This window comes from Pseudophryne corroboree, chromosome 4 (genome assembly GCF_028390025.1).
Source record: "Pseudophryne corroboree isolate aPseCor3 chromosome 4, aPseCor3.hap2, whole genome shotgun sequence".
Taxonomy (NCBI): Eukaryota; Metazoa; Chordata; class Amphibia; order Anura; family Myobatrachidae; genus Pseudophryne; species Pseudophryne corroboree.
Genome location: NC_086447.1, coordinates 395,028,481 through 395,055,972, shown reverse-complemented (window position 1 = coordinate 395,055,972; position 27,492 = coordinate 395,028,481). Strand labels below are relative to the sequence as shown.

At 41.3% G+C, this 27,492-nt stretch overlaps 1 protein-coding gene across 2 annotated transcripts in view; it reads left to right on the top strand.

Annotated features, from left to right (window-relative positions):
* Positions 1-27,492, top strand: part of BMP5 (bone morphogenetic protein 5) — a 308,430-nt gene that overhangs the window by 187,686 nt on the left and 93,252 nt on the right. For both annotated transcript variants that reach the window (XM_063916726.1, XM_063916727.1), the window contains exon 2: positions 25,227-25,419. In XM_063916726.1, the coding sequence (XP_063772796.1) occupies positions 25,227-25,419 (193 nt within the window). The remainder of the gene's footprint in view (positions 1-25,226; positions 25,420-27,492) is intronic.

Genomic DNA, 27,492 nt, shown 5'->3' with positions numbered 1-27,492 from the left:
GACTGCTTCCGCTGTCACCCAAAGTTTTTGAACTTGTCACTGACTTATTATGAATGCGCTGCAGGTGACGTATAAGGGAGGATGTTCCGAGGTGGTTAACGTCCTTACCCCTACTTATTACAGCTTGACAAAGGGAACACACGGCTTGACACCTGTTGTCCGCATTTCTGGTGAAATACCTCCACACCGAAGAGCTGATTTTTTTGGTATTTTCACCTGGCATGTCAACGGCCATATTCCTCCCACGGACAACAGGTGTCTCCCCGGGTGCCTGACTTAAACAAACCACCTCACCATCAGAATCCTCCTGGTCAATTTCCTCCCCAGCGCCAGCAACACCCATATCCTCCTCATCCTGGTGTACTTCAACACTGACATCTTCAATCTGACTATCAGGAACTGGACTGCGGGTGCTCCTTCCAGCACTTGCAGGGGGCGTGCAAATGGTGGAAGGCGCATGCTCTTCACGTCCAGTGTTGGGAAGGTCAGGCATCGCAACCGACACAATTGGACTCTCCTTGTGGATTTGGGATTTCAAAGAACGCACAGTTCTTTGCGGTGCTTTTGCCAGCTTGAGTCTTTTCAGTTTTCTAGCGAGAGGCTGAGTGCTTCCATCCTCATGTGAAGCTGAACCACTAGCCATGAACATAGGCCAGGGCCTCAGCCGTTCCTTGCCACTCCGTGTGGTAAATGGCATATTGGCAAGTTTACGCTTCTCCTCCGACAATTTTATTTTAGGTTTTGGAGTCCTTTTTTTACTGATATTTGGTGTTTTGGTTTTGACATGCTCTGTACTATGCCATTGGGCATCGGCCTTGGCAGACGACGTTGCTGGCATTTCATCGTCTCGGCCATGACTAGTGGCAGCAGCTTCAGCACGAGGTGGAAGTGGATCTTGATCTTTCCCTAATTTTGGAACCTCAACATTTTTGTTCTCCATATTTTAATAGGCACAACTAAAAGGCACCTCAGGTAAACAATGGAGATGGATGGATTGGATACTAGTATACAATTATGGACGGGCTGCCGAGTGCCGACACAGAGGTAGCCACAGCCGTGAACTACCGCACTGTACTGTGTCTGCTGCTAATATATAGACTGGTTGATAAAGAGATAGTATACTCGTAACTAGTATGTATGTATAAAGAAAGAAAAAAAAAACACGGTTAGGTGGTATATACAATTATGGACGGGCTGCCGAGTGCCGACACAGAGGTAGCCACAGCCGTGAACTACCGCACTGTACTGTGTCTGCTGCTAATATATAGACTGGTTGATAAAGAGATAGTATACTCGTAACTAGTATGTATGTATAAAGAAAGAAAAAAAAAACACGGTTAGGTGGTATATACAATTATGGACGGGCTGCCGAGTGCCGACACAGAGGTAGCCACAGCCGTGAACTACCGCACTGTACTGTGTCTGCTGCTAATATATAGACTGGTTGATAAAGAGATAGTATACTCGTAACTAGTATGTATGTATAAAGAAAGAAAAAAAAACCACGGTTAGGTGGTATATACAATTATGGACGGGCTGCCGAGTGCCGACACAGAGGTAGCCACAGCCGTGAACTACCGCACTGTACTGTGTCTGCTGCTAATATATAGACTGGTTGATAAAGAGATAGTATACTCGTAACTAGTATGTATGTATAAAGAAAGAAAAAAAAAACACGGTTAGGTGGTATATACAATTATGGACGGGCTGCCGAGTGCCGACACAGAGGTAGCCACAGCCGTGAACTACCGCACTGTACTGTGTCTGCTGCTAATATATAGACTGGTTGATAAAGAGATAGTATACTCGTAACTAGTATGTATGTATAAAGAAAGAAAAAAAAACCACGGTTAGGTGGTATATACAATTATGGACGGGCTGCCGAGTGCCGACACAGAGGTAGCCACAGCCGTGAACTACCGCACTGTACTGTGTCTGCTGCTAATATAGACTGGTTGATAAAGAGATAGTATACTCGTAACTAGTATGTATGTATAAAGAAAGAAAAAAAAACCACGGTTAGGTGGTATATACAATTATGGACGGGCTGCCGAGTGCCGACACAGAGGTAGCCACAGCCGTGAACTACCGCACTGTACTGTGTCTGCTGCTAATATAGACTGGTTGATAAAGAGATAGTATACTCGTAACTAGTATGTATGTATAAAGAAAGAAAAAAAAACCACGGTTAGGTGGTATATACAATTATGGACGGGCTGCCGAGTGCCGACACAGAGGTAGCCACAGCCGTGAACTACCGCACTGTACTGTGTCTGCTGCTAATATATAGACTGGTTGATAAAGAGATAGTATACTCGTAACTAGTATGTATGTATAAAGAAAGAAAAAAAAACCACGGTTAGGTGGTATATACAATTATGGACGGGCTGCCGAGTGCCGACACAGAGGTAGCCACAGCCGTGAACTACCGCACTGTACTGTGTCTGCTGCTAATATATAGACTGGTTGATAAAGAGATAGTATACTCGTAACTAGTATGTATAAAGAAAGAAAAAAAAACCACGGTTAGGTGGTATATACAATTATGGACGGGCTGCCGAGTGCCGACACAGAGGTAGCCACAGCCGTGAACTACCGCACTGTACTGTGTCTGCTGCTAATATAGACTGGTTGATAAAGAGATAGTATACTACTAATATTATATACTGGTGGTCAGGTCACTGGTCACTAGTCACACTGGCAGTGGCACTCCTGCAGCAAAAGTGTGCACTGTTTAATTTTAATATAATATTATGTACTCCTGGCTCCTGCTATAACCTATAACTGGCACTGCAGTAGTGCTCCCCAGTCTCCCCCACAATTATAAGCTGTGTGAGCTGAGCAGTCAGACAGATATATAATATATATAGATGATGCAGCACACTGGCCTGAGCCTGAGCAGTGCACACAGATATGGTATGTGACTGACTGAGTCACTGTGTGTATCGCTTTTTTCAGGCAGAGAACGGATATATTAAATAAACTGCACTGTGTGTCTGGTGGTCACTCACTATATAATATATTATGTACTCCTGGCTCCTGCTATAACCTATAACTGGCACTGCAGTAGTGCTCCCCAGTCTCCCCCACAATTATAAGCTGTGTGAGCTGAGCAGTCAGACAGATATATATAATATTATATATAGATAGATAATAGATGATGCAGCACACTGGCCTGAGCCTGAGCAGTGCACACAGATATGGTATGTGACTGAGTCACTGTGTGCTGTGTATCGCTTTTTTCAGGCAGAGAACGGATTATAAATAAAAGTGGTGGTCACTGGTCACTATCAGCAAAACTCTGCACTGTACACTACTGAGTACTCCTAATGCTCCCCAAAATTAGTAAATCAAGTGTCTCTCTAATCTATTCTAATTCTAAACGGAGAGGACGCCAGCCACGTCCTCTCCCTATCAATCTCAATGCACGTGTGAAAATGGCGGCGACGCGCGGCTCCTTATATAGAATCCGAGTCTCGCGATAGAATCCGAGCCTCGCGAGAATCCGACAGCGTCATGATAACGTTCGGGCGCGCTCGGGTTAACCGAGCAAGGCGGGAAGATCCGAGTCGCTCGGACCCGTGAAAAAAAACATGAAGTTCTGGCGGGTTCGGATTCAGAGAAACCGAACCCGCTCATCTCTACTTATTACCATGCTTTATTATTCATTGGCCATAATCCTCAAATTTTTCATGTAGCCTAATATGTTAATTTGTCAGTAAAACATTACTAAAACTTGCTGGTACACTTGGCTTACTGTTTATGAAGGATCTCTGTCTGTACAAAAATCAAAGAGCAAATTTACCAAATTATCATTAGATAATACCACCCAAAGCCTTGCAAGCACTGTCATATTTATAATGGGTGCAGTGTGTGCGGTGCACATGGGCCCCTTGGGGGTCCTGGGGGGCCATCACTGCACATCCTGCACCCATTAATTGAAATACTTACCCTCCACAGTCCCACAGCGCAGCAGCAGCAGCACTGCCAAAATCACTGGGACAATGGTGCTGCGCCATTTTCCCGGTGATTGATGCACTCGCAGTAGGAAAATCACTGGGAAAATGACCGCCATGCCATTTTCCCAGAGACCTGCGTATGCGCTGTAGAGTCTGGGACATCCAGTTCAATCTAATTATGGTCTCCTATGCTGTATTATTTTAAAGACTAATTTTGACTGCTTCTAATGTCGGCTGTTGTGTTTATTCCTCCTTTTTTTTAAAATAACTATAGTGGGGTGTAGTATGTGTTGCCGTCGGTCGGGCTTCCGGCGACCAGCATACCGGCGCCAGAATCCCGACTGTCGGCATACCGACAGCTGGGCGAGCCCGCCCTCCGGCAACCTGAAGACCACCCCTGTAGTGCGTGACTGTGCATCATAACCCTATATATCCTTATGGGACACTAGTGGCAGAGTCTACACAACGCTGCCGGCTAGAGAGGAGGGGGCCCAGCTGGAACCTGCACACGGGCCTCCTCCTCCCTAGAAACGCCCCTGCTTGCAAGATTTTTTAATCATTCTTTTAACCTAAACTGTTTCTATTTCCTTGAAGATTTCATTTTGAACACATCCCACCCAAATCTAAATCTTTCTGCACGTTACATCTGCCCCACCTGCAGTACAACATGATTTTGCACAATTGCTTACTTTTTTGCTTTACTTACAAACATGAATCAGACCCACACTGCAAGGTGTGAAACTTTTGGACACATACAGGTGATTCTTTGTGTATATCCAGCCGCTAGTAGGCGGCAAAACACTACCCTTACCCTTATCGCGGGTTGAGACGGATGGTAATAACTGTAAATAAGCTCCCAACAGAGCCAGCTCGGGGAGTTCTGGTACTCGGAAATGTCCCTACCTTCATGCACTATTACAGCTGTATACTCCTTTACTTCTGATTGACACATTATACCATTTATTATACAGCAATATTGCATTACCCCGGCTAGGACGCCAGCAGAGGTAAATGCATTCACATAGTAACATAGTTTCTGAGGTTGAAAAAAGACAATTTGTCCATCCAGTTCAACCTATTTGTAGTCTCCTATGAGGTATTATTTTTAGGACTAATTTTGTCTGTTTCTAATGTCCGCCATTGTGTTTATTCCTCTTTATTTTTTAACATTTTTTTTAATAACTATAGTGCATGACTACGCACCATAACCCTGTAAATCCTTAACCATTAGGAATTTATCTAGCCCATTCTTAAAGGTGTTGTCCAAGTCCGCCATTGCCACTATCTCAGGCAGTGAATTCCAAAACACGTATTGTCCTTACTGTGAAGAAACCTTTACATCTCTCTGTGCGAAACCTCCTCTCCTCTAACCTAAGCGGGTGTCCACATGTCTTCTGCGTAGATCTTACCAAAAACAGATCCCCCGCAAGCTCTGTGTATTGTCCCCTGATATATTTGTAGATGCTGATCATGTCCCCTCTTATTCTCCTCTTTTCCAGTGTAAACATGTCTAGTCTTGCAAGCCTTTCCTTGCATTCCAGTGTCTCCATCTCCTTAATTAGTTTGGTTGCCCGCCTCTGAACCTTTTCTAGTTCCAGGATATCCTTTTTGTAGTATGGTGCCCAAAATTGTGCACAGTATTTAAGATGTGGCTTCACTAGGGATTTATATAATGGGAGTATAACACTCTCATCCCTTGCGTCAATTCCTTGCTTTATACATGCTAATATCTTGTTAGCCTTCTTTGCTGCAATCCTACTTTGGGTACTGCCAAGGGCGTAGCTCAGGGACGTGCAGTCAGGGAGGCAGTGCCTCCCCTGTCATTAATGATTAAAATAATACAAAGAAGATACTTATGACACATATTCTGTGTCATAAGTATCTGCTTTAGGCTGTGTATTATTTTAATCATTTTACCCTATAAAAAACTGTTTCTAAATGTGTTTCAGAGGCACCGTTCTCGGTGCCTCCCACCGTCAGTGAGAAAGGTCCGGAAGCGGGGGGCGGGGCCAAGCATTGGGCAGTGAAAGCCCATTGAAAAAAGACCTATAAGCGGCACTTACTAGCAGTGCCGCTTTGACAGGGGCGTGCTTTCAGCTCATATGAAAGCACGCCCCTGTCACTAAAGAAGATAGGATTGGGCAGCGGGAGGGCCGGCCCTATCTTTAATCCTGGACCTGGTATGAGGCTAACGTGCAGGCACCACATTCAGGAGGGTGCCGCAGCGCTGCACGACATACCCTTCCGTGGTGAGTGTCTATTGGTGTCCCCACTGCTAGCACAACCAGCGTCCCCTGTGTTCCCCCCCCATGTGTCCCCACAGACGGCGCGCACAGACCCCTGTCCCTCTCCTCCTCTCCCCCCCCACCCTCCCCGTGTGTCCACGCAGACTATTTTTTTTTTTCAGAGACGGAGACAACCTAGTCTCCGTCTCTATACCAGCTGCGCACCTACGTCCCATTGCTGATGCCCGGCGGTTCAGCTTTAGCGCTTCCGCGACAGGTGGCTTTCCTATCCATACCACCTAACGCGGAGAGCAGGCAGCTGAAGCGCCAGTGGCCGGGCCCCGGCAGCACACCGCGAGCACTCTATGACAGCCCCAAATGTGAGGAGGAGGTTCTGCGCCGCCAAGCCCCCAGTCACGGAGGAGATCCTGACCTGCAGCAGCAAACTGAATATGAAGTATGGGGGAAAGGAAGGGGGCAGGGGGATGCTTGTCTATTCCCTGTGTGTTTTCATAACGTGTGTGTACACACATATACTCTCTCTCTAATATATATATATATATATATATATATATATATATTGTGTGTGTGTGCGTATATATATGTATGTATATATATATATATATATATATATATATATAAAAACATTTTTTTTTTGTATGTGTATATATGCAGTATATAGTACAAGAAAAAGGCCAGCACACCAATAATCTAGCAAAACTTGCCATGGTACCCTCCCGGGATACAGATGCCCATATTATACCAGATGCAAATGGCGGCACTCAATGGTCTATATTAGTAAAGAATTACACGACTCACGAGAATTCTTGATAAAGGTGAAAATACTGAAAATTTGAGCTAAGAAGGATTTGGGGTCATGTGATTCTTTACTAATATAGATCACTGAGTGCTGCCATGTGCATTTGATATATAATATGTGTATATACTATAGATAAGATAGATATTTATATAATGCCCCTGTGCCTGGCAGCGTGAGAAACGCTGTCTGTGAGGTGAGGGGGGTGGCGGGACATGTCTGCAGCCACAGCGACCCATGCTGAGTCTGCCCGGCTGACATGGGACCTTCAGGGGCGAATTTAAGGGTCAGGCCGCCCCTAGGCACAATATTATTGGGGTGGTAGCGGGCATCAGCACAGAGGTGGCAGCGGGCATCAGCACGGCGGCTGTATGGGTCATCGGCGGAACTCGGCCAACATTATGGCTGCAGTACCTCACCAGCTACTGACCTCACCGCACGCCACTGGAGTAGCTACCATAGGTGCAGGCAGTGCAACTGCTGTGGGGCCCATAGTGGAGAGGGGCCTCCTTCCCTGTCACAGTTACATGTGTTATATAAAAAAATGTTCCATTGGGTGATACGTAGGGGTCCTTTCAAACTTTTTCCTTGGGGCCTGCAACATATCTAGGTATGCCCCTGGACCTGCTCATTGTAGCGTGTTATAAAATGACCTGGAGAGCATTTTAATGTTATATAATATGAACCAGGACACTGTAATGAGGCACAATATGAACGGGGAGCACGATATATCATAATGTGAATTGGGGGTACTGTGCGACATAATGTGTACTGGCAGCTCTGAAATGTGACATAGGGTGAACTTAAGCACTACTGCGATTCATAAAAAAAACTAGGGCACTATCATGGGGCATAACATTAAATAAGGCTCTACTATGGTTCAGAAAACTAGGGCACTATTATAGAGCATAAAATTAACAACTGCTGCAGACATGTGTCTCTAGAAGCACTGGGACGGGAGCCCCTTCAAAATGTTGCTATGGGGCCCACAAAGTTCTGGCTATGCCCCTGGGTAGTGGCGCTTAGTTTGCTGTCTATGGGGGTCATTCCGACCCGATCGCTTGCTACAGTTTATTACAGCGCAGCGATCGGGTTGGAACTGTGCATGCGCCGGTGCCGCAGTGCGCCAGCGCATGCTGGACAGCTGAAGGCCGTCGTACCCTAGTGATCGCCTCTGCCTGATTGACAGGCAGAGGCGGTCGCTGGGCGGGAGGAGGCGGCACGGCAGCCGTCTCCTCCCGCCCAGCAACCGCTTCTGCCTGTCAATCAGGCAGAGGCGATCGCTAGGGTACGACGGCCTTTTGGCTTCTGTTTTGGGGACGCGGTCTGGTCAATGCAGGCTTGGCCGGACTGTGTGGGGGGCGGGCCGCAGCGGCTGCGTGACATCACATGCAGTCACTGCGACCAGGGGCAGCGAAGAGAGTTACTCCTCAAATGCAAAAGCATCGACGCTGTGCGATGCTTTTGCATTTCTGCGGGGGGGCCGGCACTGACATGCGTGGTGAACTAGCCCTATGCTGGGCGTCACCCCTGCATGTCTGAGTGCCTGGTCGTAGCTGTGCTAAATTTAGCACAGCTACGATCAACTCGGAATGACCACCTATGTGAACACCTACGTTTTTTCCAGTACAGAATCCCCCAGTTTTACCCCATTTAGTATGTTGGTGTTATTTTTGTTCTTGCTACCAAAGTGCATTACCTTACACTTGTCTGTATTGAAGCTCATTCTCCATTTTGCTGCTCATGCTTCCAGTTTATCTACACTAAGTCATTCTGAAGAGACTCAGCATCTCTGTCCGTATTTATAACATTTAGAACATTCTTTCGTGTTAAGTGGTAGCACTCATACTTTACTCATTTAACGACATCACTGGATGATATCAGTGGGATTAAGTGCTGGATAAATCCTATATTGACAGAGGATTGAGTCTAGTTCAAAACACTTTATTTTTGTTTAAAATTTTCTACCCTGCGCTGATGAGACTTGTTGTGAATAATTACAACATTTGTAGCCTGAGAGACTAATCATTGATTACAACAAATAAGGACATGTTACTACATTTAATCTTAACCAGGAGAGCTATTTTCAGGGCTTTTCATATTTATTGTCTGTTACTTATATATTGTATTCTCATTTTATTTTTAAGTGAATATTTATACTTCTGCGAGCCTCAGTGTTTTATGTAGATGGTAAGCAGGTTCATTACTATAACCATCATTATATATTGATATTTACACTGTTTTTAATTATCCAATTTCCAATGCAGTGGTTTTATATTGTTTTTTATACACCTGATACATAACTTTCTGACTGTGTGCACTCACATTATGAAAAATATGCTACAACATAAATTTTTCAGAAAAAATAAGTGTCGGATTTCTCTCATCCCCCATAATCAGCAAGTCATCAGCATAAAAAGGTTATTGGTCAGTACAACGTTGATATAAGTGGGATGTAGTCAAAAGGTCAACATTCAAAATGTCGACACCACAATGCCGACAGTTGTTATGTTCACATTATTAAATTGTCGACAGACAAAATGTTGACATTCTCAAAATATCCACAGGTTAGATGTCAACATTGTCCGAATGCAAAAATTAGGGTAAGGCTGCAGGCTGAAGGGTTAGGCTGTGGGGAGGGGTTATTAGGGTCAGGTCAGTGGTTCCCAAACTTTTTTGAATCACGCTCCCTAGAGTATCAGAATTTTTTTCATGGCACGCCTAGGCCAAAAGTTTCTTATTGAGAAATTTAGAAAAACTTATTATATTAGGTAAATTATGTTTATATGTCATCCATAGGTTCAGTTATGTGGTGAGGGACAAGATTTGCTTATGTTTGTGCATAGATTTTATTATTGGCAGCCACAAGCACTAGTTTTGACTATTACATTGACAGAAAATAGTATGAATTGGTCCTGGACCACCAACCTGAGGCACCCCTACAAGTGTTTTGCAGAACCCCAGGGTGCCACAGCACACAGTTTGAGAACAACTGGGTTAGGTGTTAGGGGAGTGGTAGGGAATAGAGTTAGCGAGGATTGGACATTTGACCTAGGAGTGATGGTCACATGACCACCGGGCCCACAAGATACGGCTGGAGCCGTTGGGCTACTTGGACCAAAAGTCAGCATTCTAGCATGTGGACATTTCATCACCCTCTGCAAGATGAATGTCATGATGGTCAACAATGACTGTTGACAATTTGTACCCAACTGACTCAAATACTTTACTTCTTAATACTTAAAGACATTCTAAACTAGCAGCTAAATACATTTCTTGTTTGTAATTGTAACAGCTACCAACTATTAAAACTTAAAGCTTGTTATTTGAAAAAGCCAATCACCCAAACATTTTCTCTCTGTTCCACAATGTTTATGTGTATTTGAATATAAATTGCTGTATAAATCCCTTTTTATGTCCTACAATTAATTTATATGTTCTTATCTGTATATAAACAAGGTCTTTTTTCTTCGATCTCAAACCTTTTTCCTCGAAACAACATTCTGGTTAGTATTTTTTTCAAGCAGGAACATTTTCCTAACCACAAAGGTTAAGCTAACATGTAATATCCTGAATTCTATCTCCTTTGGTGAAAAAATAGTTTCAGTTTTCCTTCATCTGGGAATTTCACTTATTTTTTGACCAATAAATTTCCTATTTCAGTTCTATGACTGTATATCCTATACACCCTTTAAATCAATCCTTGCAATATATTATTTTATGTTTTTATAATACTTAGATCTATTAAAAAGAAAAAAAAAAAAATTCAATTTCAGTAAAAACATACATTGCCATGATTATGTAGTCCAACCTCATAAGTACCACTTGTATTGCTTCAGTTATGGTTATCAAGGTTATTTTATTTTGGACAAGAATCATAAACTGTGGGTACAATGCGGAGTTGCATGCAAATTGTGAAAAATCAACTACCTAAACTCTGGTATGACTTACAGTAATTGTAGGTTAGTGAATGAATCCAGAGCTACAATGCCATTCCAATCACTGGCAGGTGTTATGTTCATTATGCTAAAGCCACAGCCAACAAGAGGAGGGGACAGAGGTGTGTTATGCCTGGCCACTTTGATTGGCAGGAGGTTGACTCTTGGTGTAGTTTTTATAGAAGTGAACCAAGCACACATATTTATCCATGTTCCTGCTCTACCAGGTATAGAGTAACAATGTATAACGTGAGTGCAAAGTCTGGAAACTGTTATTGTTGTTAGCTACCCATGTAGTATATAGCATAAAAAATCATATTTATTGCATGTATAGTTCATATTTTAGGCTTGAAAGTCTGGTGATTACCATCTAACATCATGATTATCATTTATTATTAACTGATACCTGACCATTCTAGAACATGGAAAATTGGATCACCTGTGTGGAAACCAATAATTTGACATAACTATTCACAGGCTCATATATCAGAATCAGAATCAGCATATATGGTCTTCTACGTATAATAGTCATAATATTATCATATATTCAACATTGATAGATTAAGGAGCATATTATTTAATCTGATTGCTTTATGATGAAACTATATTGTTAACAGAAAATACCCATACATGTCTACTAACACACTAAATACACAGAAGTTCTTTTCTGTATAGATGGACATTTTTTGTTACCTCTATTGATGTGTCATATTATTATCATTGCCTTGCTACATAGGTGCCATTGTATATATTTACTATAATTGACCATTATATCTATGACAAATTATTATTCATTTATATCTGGATAATATATTTATTCTTGATATAGCCCATAAATTTGGATTTGCATCAGAATAAGCAGGGGGATTATACATATTATGGTATGTTAAGCTATTTAAGCTACATTATTAATACAATATATCCACACACTCTCTGGGATATCTAATAATAGGAACTCTATTCACTTTTAAGCTATGTACACACTATCTTAAGTGTGCCTTGGATCTGGTAAACGCGCCAATCTGATAGATCGGATCAGTACACACCTGCACACAATTTATTGCTCAGTGTGTACTTTGCATTTATCTCTAGAAGGGATCAGGATGTCAGGAACGATATATAATAGCGTGTACAGCACATGCTGTCTCACTCCCATGACCTGAGTGTTGCAGCTACATTGGAAGCTGTTTATTGGCTTCAAACACTTCAATGTTCCTGTATACATTCTATCCAATTATCAGGTATTAACAGCTAGTCATCCGGATAATGACGGAAAATTGGATAGTATATGTCTAGATTTTAGCCTCTTACAAACTTCTCACTTGATACATACAATAAGTAACATATACATTGACACTATAGGAATACTACTAAGACAGACAGTGCACAACACATTTCTTGAATTACCTTTAAGCTGATTAAGTATTAGGGCTTCATTTGATTCTGCATCTTCATTACACCTTTTACTGTGTTTGATGTAACCACCTCTGAATATAATCATCTTCGCACCCAATAAAAACAGGACACCCCATTGCTGGAGGGAAGAAGGTCCAACTTTTATTTATCACTTCCATAAAGTTGTTGCAAGTACTTGCAAGCATACTATTGGAATTTAGTAGTTGGAGTGAGTACTCCTACCCACCCCATTCAGCGGACTGGGTTCTACACTTTGAGAACCCTGTTTCAGGGACATTACTGCTATTTATACAGCATTACATATAGGTGAAACCTTTATTTAGCTGCTCAACACAGCAACGTATTTACAAGATAAATAATAATACTAATCTATAATTTGTTTGCATTACCTGTACGATTTCTAATGGATATATGATATAGGATTGATACCATTATTTTGAGACAGACACAGATAGTGATACTGACATATCTCTATAAATTTAATGTACTGTATATCTAATACTGATTTTAATATAATTGTAATATTTACCCTTTTGTGTGTAATTATGGGATCTGAGTACACCCTTCCTAAATTACTTTTTCTCCTAATGTTTTTGTTTGTGCTCAGCCCCAGTGTGTGAAAATGTAATGGACTTTTCTTCCATTTACATTTTTTCTTATTATTTTGTAATTTTTTTTTAAATGTTAAAGCAAAAAAAAAAAAAAGCATATGTTACAAATTGAAAGTTGCTAGAAGCTATTTAATATCCAAGAACAGATGCTTACTGTTATTGTCCTGATGCTTGGTATAAAAGAGTACAGTATCTCTCCTCTTGTGATCTTTCCTTCAAAGAGCCCTTCTTCCTCTCTTAATATTTTGCCTCCTGATTATGGAAGATGATGTACTCAAAACAGTCTTGATTATTACCCTGTGTCATATTACTTTGGTGCCTTACAGTACATGACTGAAGCCCTCAATGTTTTCCTGGATAGAAAAATATTTCCACCCTGACAATACTTGTGATGCCTAAACCTGGAAAATACCGTTAAAGTTCTAATTTCTGCTCTTTATCACTGCTCAACACTGACCTAAAGATCTTTGCTAAAATTGTGCAAATAGTTAAAACCCCATTCATCCTAATTTGATACATTCTGATCAGGTTTGCTTGGTCCTATCCAGACAAGCACAGTATCTACTATAATACCATCTGCAAAATCCCCACACTGGTTCTTTCTCTGGAGGTGGATGACAAGGTGCTCTGGCAATTTATGGGCCGGCTCCACATGATTTTATAGTTAAATTCCTGACAGTTATAAAAGCTCTCTCTCACAACCACTGCAAAGTGGCTCTTGCTGGGGGTTTATTCTCTGACTTCTTTTGCAAAACCAATGATTACACGACAAGTTTGTCCCTTTCCACCCCTTAACTCTATTTGCTTTATAAAAAATTTGGAAACCTTTGTGAGATAAGGTCTAATCCCAATATTTTGGTATCATTTACAGATGGATCCCAATATAATATTTCTCTCTTTACCTACAATGCTCCCTTTCCCTTACTTATCAGTTTACAGCTCTTCCACATATTATTCAGAAAATGCACCAAATTTAGGGTAGTATTGGGCTACAAGGTAAACAATAGCAAACCTCACGCACTGCCTTTCCACCTTCTGGACCATCTCAAAAAACTTCTTAAGTTGTACTTCGATTTTCATGGAGAACACATTTTCTAAAATATATAGGAGTCAACTTATCTAACATATATGACCATTTCTACAATAACAACTACAGTACCCTCCCTTGTTTAAACTGTTCGGACAGTACTTGATCCAACGTGGCACTTTAACATGGTTGAAATTATTATACTTTATTTATTGCAGACTCTGTCTATCTTCCTATAACTACTCCAACACATAAGTCTCTCCAATCCCTTGGTTGTAATTGTATCTGGACGGAAAAAAAAGGGGGTCTATGTGTTCCTGTCTTTGGCCATTATTACAACACCATGCAATTCAGCCAAATGGTGGTTTGGCGCACTAAGCCTAAAACCAAAAGTTGGGTGGACCTAGAGAAGTATATGCTGGTACAGGCCCACTCTTAGGCCCACTATGATAAAAAGTGGACACAGACTTCAATCCACCTCAACAGTTAAGACTGTGGGCCTAATTCAGACCTGATCGCAGCAGCAAATTTGTTAGCTAATGGACAAAACCATGGGAGTCATTCCGAGTTGATCACTAGCTGCCAATGTTCGCTGAGTAGCGATCATTTAAAAAAAATGGCAAAACTACCCATGCGTATGGGGCGCAATGTGCACGTGCAGTGTACGGGTTCAAAGATGTTTTGCACTGCTTCTAGCAACGATTCCATTTGCACAGCTGATTGCAAGGAGATTGACAGGAAGTTGGAGTTTATGGGTGTCAACTGACCGTTTTCTGGGAGTGTTTGGAAAAACGCAGGCGTGTCCAGGCATTTGCAGGGTGGGTATCTGACGTTAATTCCGGGACCGTCATCATCGCACAGAATAAGTAATTACAGGGCTGGTCTTGTTCTGCAAAAAATGTGTTTGTACCCCCTCGGCTGCACAGGCGTTCGCACTCCTGCTATGCTAAAATACACTCCCCTGTGGGTGGCGACTATGTGTTTGCATGGCTGCTAAAAGTAGCTAGCGAGCAATCAACTTGGAATGAGGGCCCATGTGCACTGCAGGGGGGGGGGCATGTAACATGTGCAGAGAGAGAGAGAGATTTTGGTGGGGTGTGTTCAAACTGAAATCTAAATTGCAGTGTAAAAATAAAGCAGCCAGTATTTACCCTGCACAGAAACTAAATTACCCACCCAAATCTAACTCTCTCTGCAAATGTTATATCTACCCTACCTGCAGTGCACATAGTTTTACCCATTAGCTAACAAATTTGCTGCTGCGATCAGGTTTGAATTAGGCCCTGTATCCCCTCATACTTTCTACTTAGGATAGACTTAATGGGAATCTACCCCTCTACCTGACACCTTTATGGAATCACCTTTGTTTCCCCCAGGATAAAACCTGTCTATTACATTTACATGGAGCTCTATGGGTATCACGGATGTTTGCCATATTGTTGGTGACTTTGCACCTTGCTCAATTGCAGACATCCAAGGGAAACATCAGGCCCTCCCCAATAAGTTTTAGCAACATCTCTGGTTAAGTTTTAGCAATATCTCCATCCGATCTGAAGGAGGGACATGCTGGAGACATCTCAGTAGAAGACACACCTCCTGCATGTTGCTGCGATCAAAGCACTGTGACCGATGTCACAAGCTGGGATCCAACAATGCGGCTTACTCAGTGGGGGCGGCGAGGCCACAAAGTCTGCGTGGTAACACACATACCCCTGGCTCTCCCCTCCTAGAAAACAGTGGTGACAAGCTCCCGTAATAATTTCCCTAAAACCACATCAAAATTATAATATTTGGGGTTTTGAATAATATACAATTTTAGGGTCAACTATTCATAATGGGGAAGGTCTGTGACTATATAATACATTACCATTTAACTAATGTGTGCAAAAAACTAAAGTAGGGAATAAATACTTCACTAACAATATTTACAATAATATATTACAGATTCTAGCATACATTATTCAATTCTCCATTGGAAGTTTTCCTTCTTCTCTGTATACATTTATTTAACATTAATCTTATCTTATAACCACACACATAACCTATAATCCCTTGATCTACTGTATACCCTAAATCAATATTAAAACCTATGCCCTAACAACAATCCCAGTAATCTGCTCTCTCACTCAATACACCCTCACTAGAATGGAAAATTAATGCAGTATATAGCAAATACATATGGTTAACTCATAGATGTGGGAAGTTTTAGCCATTAGTTGTTTGGTGCACCTAGCTATAAATGTTGCACACAGGGAAATAGTTAGGACACTGAAGGGTTGTCAACATTTAATGACTGTTAGCTTAAGGGGTCTCTTTTACTCATGGGAAGAAGTATCTATTGAGATGGATTCATCATTTTGTTACTGGTCCTCAAGTCCTGTCACTACAAAACAGTTTAAGGGGTCTATTCATAAAGCAGTGAAAAGAGTGGAGAAGTGAGCCAGTGGAAAAGTTGCCCAAGGCAGCCAATCAGTGTTGAGATAGCATTTCTAAAGTGCATTCTATAAAATGATAGCAGCTGATTGGTTACAATGGGCAACTTCTCCACTGGCTCACTTCTCCATACTTTTCACTGCTTCGTGAATAGACCCCTATCTTAGATATTGTACCTAACAAGAATGCCTCTATGCTCTTTTCTATAAACACTTTAGTATACTCAATATTCATTGTATTAACTGCAGAACATAGTTTTCTCTCTTTTACTGAATTGGTTTTTGTGTCTTGCAAGGAATTATTATTAACTGTATCTAATTTGTGGTACGCACCTAGAGTACTTTTACTGTTAAGTGGTGTCAGCAATGGCAGTCCAGTCAGCGTTTGTCCGCCATTGCTAATCTCTTTCCTGAAGAAATTGAGGGGTCTATTTACTAAGCCTTGGATGGAGATAAAGTCTCTGGAGATAAAGTACCAGCCAATCTGCTCCTAACTGTCATTTTTCAAACACAGCCTGTGGCATAGCAGTTACTGGTACTTTATCTCCCTCGGCTTTATCTCCATCCAAGGCTTAGTAAATAGACCCCTCCATTTGGTCCGCTCAGGGTATGAGTTATCTCAACACGACTGCTCTGCTTAATAATCTGTCCCATTTCGATCTGTTGTACAGCAATCAGCAGGCCCTTTAAGGCTCTGGTTACCCCTTCTTCTGATTATGTACTGAGACATCTTGAGGCCCTAAATTTTGTTCCCAGGACTGACTTTTCAGTTTCACCCTGACTGCCACATGGACAGAATGACCTACTGCCACTGACTGACTGAGTCACAGACTTGCACACTGACTTATTCAGAAGGCAGACAATACATCGATTTTTTCACAGTCCCTCTTTTTTCCCATTTTCCTTAGTGAACCGCTGCCAGGTCCTTCTGGACTAATACAACCACAGGTCCAGACAGTTGATCAACGTATGCCATTGTTCTGGGAAAGGTGGGGAAATCACAATACTAAGGGGGACATGTGAGAACAGGTGTTACCTGCATGTACTGTATGAAAGCAGGGACGGTAGCACTACTGTATGTTTACTATAATTATCAGCTCTGCTGTTAAGCAGAGAGGGCACCAAAGTGGTTTGGCAAGTTATGAATGGTCAGTGGTAAGTCAATTTTGACAGCTGCAGTTGTTGTTGTTGCAGCACCACCACCACCACCACACATTACTGCCCCTGGCAGTCGAACTATGCAGCAAGAGATTGTGCTTACAAAAATCGATAACGTTAAAAAAAGAAAGACATAAGTGTTTCTGAGTGGTTTTGACTGCGCATCAGCAGGTGCCAATTAAAGTAGACAGAAGAAGTGCGAACACTCCTCTTCTGCAACTATGTTTATGATACATCTAGTTGCTTATTGACCCTGCTTCAACTCCATAATGGTTAATAAAGGACAGGCCACTTTAGAATAGTTTATTATTAGTAATATTAAAAATACCCCCTGGTATTTTTAATATTACTGATAATATATTTTTGTAAACAAGTTCACAGCAGGCAGGGAGGGTAACATTTACATATGATAAATCAGAACAAAATAACTTAAGATCTGCCCCATATTCATCCAAACACTACACTGCTCTGCAGGGGTGGATATAGGAGTGAGGGTGCCCCTCCCCTTGCCTAATTTTATTATTTTCATTGATTGGTTATAAGCTCTCATTTGTTGATAGCCTTTTTAATGGAATACAAAAAAAAAGCCACTATGACTTTTTTTCATTTTTAATTACTGTATGTATACATTTTTTTAGGCGTAGGACAGCTTACCGACCCATTGACACTACAACTAATATGGCATATGGTACAGTACAGTGAAAATATTTAGCAGTTACTGGTACTTTTGGGCTGACAGTACCAACACAAGCATCCAAGTGCTGCCCCCAAACAAGTGCCACCCCTACGCAAGTGCCCCACGCGCCTAATGGGAAATTACCCACTGCTGATCTACCTAGAATGCCTAATTGTTGGTGAAACTACATTTATTTTCATGTAAGCATGTGACTGGGGTTCATGGATGAGTAGAATACCTCCCACCCCCCAATTGCAGAATGGGGGACAGTACTCTGAAAATGTGACTGTTCCACCAACATTGAGATGGTTGGGAGGTATAATGGTTGTTGAAACTGCAGCAAAACTAATCTGTATCACAGTTTATGTAAGTGTTGAAAATGGACCATTTTACTAACATCTGGAGGACTCACAGTTCAATGCAAGTTTAGGGCTCAAATAGTATAGAAAACTAAAAATGGAACACACATGTAACACTGATTTGTCTAGTTCATCACTGCTAACTTTTATGAAAAGATCTAAAATCATATTTTCATTCTGTCAATCCGAGTGTATCAAAAGAAAATATGCTTTCTTGTTCAAACAGATGTACTGTAAGAGCTTGCTTAACAACATTTCTAAATAAAATAATAAAAAAAGAGGCAACACTCATTGTAAATCTTATTATAGGGTCTACTTACTAAGCCTTGGAGAGAGATAAAAAGGTGAGAGATAAAGTACTAGCCAATCAGTTCCTGACTGTCATGTTAAAGGCTGAGGAGGTCACCTGGCCTTGGCATATGGGCTCACATTTTTGTCCAAAAATTATGTTAAGAAACTTATAATTGTTCTGATTACCAGTGTTCTTAGTGCTCAGAGTGTGCACCAGTATTTTTTTTCTGTGTGGCACTACAAGCCTCAGCAAGGTAGCACCTCGTGTGTGCAGTCCAGCTCCCCAAACACACCTTTACTTTGTAATTGGTTATGTATGTACACTTGAAGGTAGAGATGCCACCTTCCTGGACTAGTACCCCACCCACCTGCTGTTAAGTGTTTTTAATTAGTTTGGGTCCTTGCATTTGTTGTCTACATATTAGAATGGGTATTATGACAGGTAAGACCTGGATACATTTATATGATATGTCCAGTGGTGGAACTTGCGAGTGGTGGGCCCAGGTGCAAAAATATACTATTGGCCTTCTCACAGGGAGATGCAGTTGGTGACAGCGGAAGATGTGTGTGACGGATAGGCAGGTGGTTACTGAGGAGTCAGTGGGTGACAGCGGGAGAGGCTTTGGGTGACAGAGAGGCAGGTGATGTCTGGGGAGTCAGTAGGTGATGCAGAGGGCTACAGGAAAAGGCAGGTGGTGACTGGGGAGTCAGTGGGTGATAGAGAGGTAGAGGGTGACAAGGAGAAGCAGATGGTGACTGAGGAGTCAGTGGGTGATGGAGAGGTAGAGGGTGACGGGAGAGGCAGTGGATGACTGGGGAGTTAAGTGGGTGACTGAGAGGTAGAAGGTGATGGATGACAGGGGTAAGTTGGCAGAGAGAGGCAGTGGGTAACTAGGGAGTCCATGGGTTATGGAGAGGCAGAGGGTGACAGTGGAAGGGAGTGGGTAACATCTGTAGGCAGTGTCTTATGGGGAAGGCAGAGGGTGAAAAGAATATAATGGGTTATGGGGAGATGTAGTGGGTGACTGGGGAGACTGTGGTTAACAAAGAAGATAGTCACAGGGGAAGGCTTAGGGTAACAGGGAATGGCCTAGGGTGACCGTGAGATAGTGAGTTACTGGGGGGAAGCAGTGGGTGACAGTAAGATAGTGGGTTACTGAGGAAGCAGTGGATGACATCTGTGAGTTGGCTGCAGGCAGAGAAACTTCAGTATCGTGTATGTACAGTATCGTGTGTCGTGCATGTACAGCATGGTACCTTTCTGAATGAGGACCTTTTAATCAGTGTATCCATTCTGTGCAGCCAAAGATTAGAGTCGGGCTCAGCTGCACAAAACAGAAGTCTGTAATCAATGTCTTTAGCACCAGTTTTGCCGCCAATGAGGTGGGCTGGCACTGCACTGCAGGCAGGGCAGCTTGAGACATCATCCCCAGTTGCACTGCCTTTCACTTCAGCACCAAGTCAGTCACCATTACAGTCACCATCACTCAGGAATAAGAGAGGTGGAGCCGCAACATGTCATCAGGGTCCTCTCCTTTTGGTCACGGTTGTGTTTTAATGAGTCATTTTGACTAATTTTAATGCTGCCAGCTTTTGGGCCCCTTAATAGCGGCAGACCCCCGTGCTAAGTACTAGCTGCACCACCGCTAGTTCTGTCACTGAATATGTCAGTATTAGGTATGTTAGGGACCCACCTGATGAGGTCATCTAGCTGTGGTGGGTTGGCAACCAGTTTTGGCCAAAAATTGTGCTAAGAACATCTATTTCACTCCATGTTAAATTATAGAGTTTACTATAATTGTTCTGATAACCAGTGTATCTCAGTACTTAGAGTGTGCGTCTGCATTTTTTTAAATGTGTGCTTGAAAAATGACAGGAGCTGGTTGGTTGCTACTTTAGCTCTCTCCACTTTCACTCCAGGGCTTAGAAAAAGACCCTTATGTCTTTGTCTGTCCTGACCTAGCACTGTCCTTCGAAAACTAAGGTCATTTTGATCATCAAAAATCAGGACTGTCCTGCAAAAGTGTTGGAATCCTGTACATAGCATGTAAAGAGCACGTACAAAGGAAGAGTGGCATAGTGTAACATTGTTTTCTTTATTGTCTCCATATGTCTCTGGATATGTACCTTTCAAAGCAGAATCACTTCAAAACCATACTAACCCATGCTGTAAAACATTATTCTCTCTCATCCCCTGAGAGTCTGTTCTTCTTTAGCAACAGCAAAAAGTATCCACATCTCATTCTGCATTTATCAGTAAAATGTACACATTTTGATAGCAGAATTTGGCCTTACTACTTACTACAACCATACCAGGTAACATACTTAGCTGAACGCCTTATCCCAGCAGAGTTTATAAATTCCAGTGAATGTGAATAGGCAAATACAATGCCCAATAGCATGATGAAGAAAAAGCAAATCTTGATGCTTGTATCGCTGGAACTTCACACATTCATGAAATGGCCTGTTCCAAAATGAGATTACTTTTGCACCAAATTTTTCAACAATTTTGTTAATCTCTAATATTACTGTAAATCCAAGCTGAAATAAAACCTTTTAAATCAATAGTACTACTGCAGACTCTTGCTAGTCATTGTAATTTCCACTATTAAACTTTGGGACTTGTTACTTTGTCCAAAGGCTCAACTACCAAAGAAGTAGACAAGGCTGCCTCTATTGGGCTCAGATCTGGAGGAGGCCAGCTCCTCTGCCAAGCACCAATGAGTATATATGTTTTTAGCTTTGTAATTAATTGTAATTGTGCCATTATGCCCCTGAGCTGTTTCTATCTTTATTGGATGGTAAGCTCTTTTTTCTCTTTTGTACTTGTAGCTCCAAATAGGGCTGTAACTATGAAGGAGCAAGCTGTGCCTTTGAGCAGGCACTTGTATTTGGCTTGCAGAGGGCCTGGAACAGCACCATGCTGCCTCAGTAGTCACCTGGGTAGTCCTCAGGAAGCACCCAGTGACCAGATTCCTGGCCCCAACACCCCCTACCATGATGAGATGACAACATATTGGCAGGAAAGTGTGGAATAATAGCCATCCCAGGGTGCATTAGCGCCATGCTATGACAATGGCTCCTGATGAGGTTAGGTATATCAGTGTAGTGTTGTATAGCACTGGAAGCCTGATTCAGAGATGTATGCAATGTATTTGCTGCTGCGATCTTGTACACAGCTAATGTGCAACAATATGCTAATGCTGTAGTTCAGGGAAATATACTGAGACACGCACCAGCGGCTTTGAATCTCCAAGCAACTGAGTACATACAGTATAAGCAGTAGTGGTCACAGATCCTATAATAATGTTCTTCCTGAGTGGCCCTATGGTCCTGCAGAATGGCCTCGGGAACTGAGATGCTGGCACCATGTTTCTGTGTACAGGTTATGCAGGTGTAGGCTGAAATTGTCATGGCATGCCTGCGTTTTTACCATCACTTTCTGGTACCTCTCCCAAACGATCCCTCACCTTGCAAAGAAGGTCTCATTGTGAGTAGCATCGCTGAGCTAACTTGGTGCGTGCACAGTGTGAGCATGATGCATGCCGCTTACCAATCACCTCTCATCTCCTTACATATCTGCATTGCATACAACTTTGAATTAGGCACTGGGTACACTATGTAGCATTATATAAATGATCTTTTATATGCATGCATACCTGTATTATAGATGAGCGGCTCAGAACTGGACCAACCCGAACTTCACGATCCGAGTCCGGCTTGGGGTTTCCCACCAGACTCTGATCCCAAAACGAGGCAAAACATCATCATCCCGCTGTCGGATTCTCACAGGTTTTGGATTCTATAAAGGTCCCCTGTGATCGGTGCCATCTTCACTCCGGCTGTGCAGAGTGTACTGAACGGACGTGTCCGTCTCAGTACTGCGTTGTCTGGCATGGGTCAGGTGCTCTATCTGCTGTATCAGTCCAGGGATGCCCTGTCTGCTGTATCAGTCCAGGGGTGCTAAGTCTGCTGTATCAGTACACCACTGTAGTGCCACTCTGTTTCCTAGATGTGCCATGATGGAAGTTTAAATGCCACATGTTTGTGCCGCCCATTGCTATCGCTTAGCTTAGTCATCCAGCTACATCGGTGCAACATTTTGGCCTTAACTGGATGAAAACAATATAGTGAGCAGTGAGGTGGTCAAAATTAACAGGAAATAAGTGGAAATTAATGTTACTGAGGTTAGTAATACTGTAGAAACAAAAACAGGCCCAAATTATGTGATTTTAGCTATTTTTATGATTTTGTTTAAAAAAAATACAGATCCAATACAAATACAAATCCAAAACTCGCAAGGGAGATTTTGGCAAAACAAATACAGATCCAAAACACGAAGGAGATACATATCCAAAACAAGAACCCAAAACCTGAGATTTGGGCTGATGCACATACCTAACCTGTATACATATTTCCAGTGGTACGTTTATAACACAGGGTTATCACATGAACAGAGACACACAACAGAAAAAAGTTATTAAACGTAATAAACAAAAGTTTATTAATAAGTATTAAACGCAGCCAAGGATAGCTTCAATATATACCAACTTCGACTGTCCTCTTCACGGGCAGCCCCTTCTGACAGATTGAAGGACGTAGCTACTTATTGTCATCTTTGTCTCCAGTCACAAGGGCTAGCGTTTCATGTTACTAACTACATTTAATCCCCCAGGAGGATATTATAGTTAGTATTTAAAAACTTACAAAAGATATGCATTCTTGCTCTACTTTTATTAGCAGTAGTGGTAAGTGTTGCCCTATCTATGGTCCTTAACAAAGGGGTGATACCTTTGCTCTAGAACCTATCTATGTAGCTAACATACCAAGGTTATACACGTGATATTGTAACACTAATAATTCAATTATTATTCTGCATATTCAGCAATCTCGACTAAAGGACCATTGTTCTGCACTCTAGAAATATGTGAATAGCAAAATTTTCTGGGACTGTGGTCCTTGCTTGGCTGTTCTAGTGTTGATACAATATATTATATCAATATGTATACTATCTCACCTTTGGCTACAGTAAAATAAAAGCATATAAAATTTTATACAGATTGCAGGAATATAGGACAAAAGTCACATTATTGTCATTAACGCATAATGATAACAAACACAGGGCCTTATTCAGTATGGATCACATTGCTGTTGGGCATTTGCATGCTGACCGGCCTCGCTGTGTTCTCGGCGGCCCCCACCCCCCAGCATGCGATCACAAGCAATTGCAGGTTTGACAAATTAGCAACACTGCAACTGAAGCTGAATAAGGTCCACTGTACATGGGCAGTGTCGGCCTGGGGCATGAAGGGCCCACCGGGGTAATGCAGTTATAGGGGCCCATACTTAGGGGTGTGGCCAGCCTACAAAGGGGGTGTGGCCAGCCTCAGACAGAGGCTTGAAATACACAATAGTTTAGTTAAGTGTAATGCAACATATCTACCATGTATAATACAAGTGCAAAGTCTGGAACCTGATCCCTAGAGGAAGGAGTGGGCCTTCAGGCAGTGGGGCCTACCGGTGGTTTCCCTGGTACCCCTGTGGGCCAGTCAGACCCTGTACATGGGGATTCCTTCTCTCATATATCAGTTATAGCTTATTTCGGCTAGAGAAAACGCGGGATCAATAGTGATAAAACAAGTAGGTTTTGCTTACCCTTACAGACCTTTTAAATATCTATAAATTTCATTTTCACTATGTTGTTACATTTGTTTAGAAAGAGAATAATATACATGCAGGTAAAATAAAAGTTTTACATTATACAGTTTAATTCATAAAGCAGTACTTCAAATACATCTGTATAAAACATACTGCATAGACTGCAGGCATTTTTCAGGTTTCCATTCCCACTATCCTTACACACAAATACAGTGCAAAATATTTAGCACTATTAAAGATATATGTTTTTGTAGACAGGCAAGATTCATTTCAGTGCATTTTATAGTTTGCTTGGGGGAAGTGACATTAATAAAAATTAAATCTTCAGGTCTGCCAGAGATTTCTAGTTCCCTTACACTACAGTGTCCTCTTTCATTCTTACCTTCCCTTTGACTGTGGCTAAAACCACTTTTACGGCATGAACGTTTTAGCTGTTTTCATATTATTTACCATTGCTCATGTGAAATCTTAGCAAACTAATGAGGTTTTCTTTCTCAGTTGAAGTGAACACTATTTCTTCCTTTACCTGGAAGCTATGTCTGGATTTGTGGTTTCGCTGTTTACCCACTGTCATACAAGGCTGCCAGAATGTTTTAATTTCTAAGCCATATAAATTCACAGTTAATCATTGACTCCTGGAATTTTCTTTTTCCTTTCAGTTGAAAAAGACAAGGACTTTTCACACCACCGAAGGCACTACAAGGAATTTCGATTTGACCTCACTCAAATCCCACATGGTGAAGCTGTGACAGCAGCTGAGTTCCGGATTTACAAGGATCGAAGCAACAATCGCTTTGGGAATGAAACTCTAAGGATTAGTATTTATCAGATAATCAAGGAATATTCAAATAGGTAGTGTACTAAACATATCATAATTTCAAATATTGTTTATACATTGTTCTATCAACAAAACATTACTATAAATATCCATACTCCGGAAACTTTACAAGTCTGTGGTTATTAGACCACATTATATATATACAGGTTGAGTATCCCATATCCAAATATTCCGAAATACGGAATATTCCGAAATACAGACTTTTTCGAGTGAGAGTGAGATAGTGAAACCTTTGTTTTTTGATGGCTCAATGTACACAAACTTTGTTTAATACACAAAGTTATTAAAACTATTGTATTAAATGACCTTCAGGCTGTGTGTATAAGGTGTATCTGAAACATAAATGAATTGTGTGAATGTACACACACTTTGTTCAGTGCACAAAGTTACAAAAAATATTGGCTAAAACTACCTTCCGGCTATGTGTATAAGGTGTATATGTAACAAAAATGCATTCTGTGCTTAGATTTAGGTCCTATCACCATGATATCTCATTATGATATGCAATTATTCCAAAATACGGAAAAATCCGATATCCAAAATACCTCTGGTCCCAAGCATTTTGGATAAGGGATACTCAACCTGTATATATATATATATATATATATATATATATATATATATATATATATTCCTTTTTCCTTGTTCTCATTATTATACAGCTTTCTATATTTCTTTTTTTAAAGGTCAACAGCTAGCATTTTTAGGTAGCAGTAATGTATATTTTAAGAGATCTAGATTAACCGAAGAATCCAGTCCCAGCTTCTGTTTGACTTTTCAGTGACTACTTCAGATTATGGGTTTGGCTGGAGACCAGTTCTAACTTCATACTGAAGCACCTACAGCTTATAGTTTTAGGAATAATTTAATAAAGTAATTTTGGAATACTTTAATTGTTTTCCATCTCACACAAAAAGATTTAATTTGTGTTCTGTTGAAATTTGTATCTTTTAATGTAAATGTGTGTTTTTGTTTTGTTGTAACTTATGGCAATGAACCATTTCTTTTTAAGAACATATTATATTATATCTCATAGATAACATCTAGTTTTGTCTTTAGCTCAAAATGCTGAAAAACTTTAGCACAAAAACTGAAAGTGGATAAATCAATGGGGCCAACTGGGATACATCCCAAGATACTAAAAGAAACTAAAGATGTGTTGGTAGCATCATCAATAGAATTATTCAACCAGTCAACCAGTCACTAAATACAGGTGCAATTCCAGAGGACTGGAAAATAACAAATGTATAGTAGTTTCACTGCTCAAAAGTGAAAGTAAGGAAGTTGTGAGTAACTATAGAGCATTAAGCCTTACGGAAAGTAATGGAAACACTATAAAAAGAAAGAGTTGGGGAACACCTTAAATCAAAAAACTTACAGGATCCCAAACAGCATGTATTGACTGGTGGGAGATCATGCCAAACAAGTCTTATTGACTTTTTTGACTTTGTGTCTAAAATAATAGATCAGGTGGGGCTGTATATGTAGCATATCTAGACTTTTAGGAAGGCTTTTGACACTGTCACACATCACAGATCTTTGTTGGTGAAATTGAAAATGGTATTGAAGGGAAAGTATGCCTTTTTAGTGATGACACAAAAATATGCAACAGGGTAGACCCACCGGGAGGGGTAAAACAAATGATTGATGATCTAGGCAGACATAAGAAATAGTCAAGAATGTGGCAACTACAGTTTAATGCTAAAAAATGTATAATCATGCACTTGGGGCTCAAAAACCCAAAAGCTAAATATAGTATCAAAGATACTATAATGGAAAATACTGAGGAGGAAATGGATATTGGATTAACTATTTTATCAAACTATCAACAATTGATTAACTATCAAATTGCATCCACTCTGCACAGTCAACACATATCCTCACATGTCTTCTCATCCTTCCTCTCGATCCCGGTTCATCATTGCTGTATGACCATATCATACAGCCCACCAAGAACCTTTGCAATCTGGTGGACAACTATGCAATAGATAGCACCTATCCTTGTGTATACATGCCTATTTCCCTATAGATTGTAAGCTTGCGAGCAGGCCCTTCCTACCTCTATGGCTGTTTATTATTACCCAGTT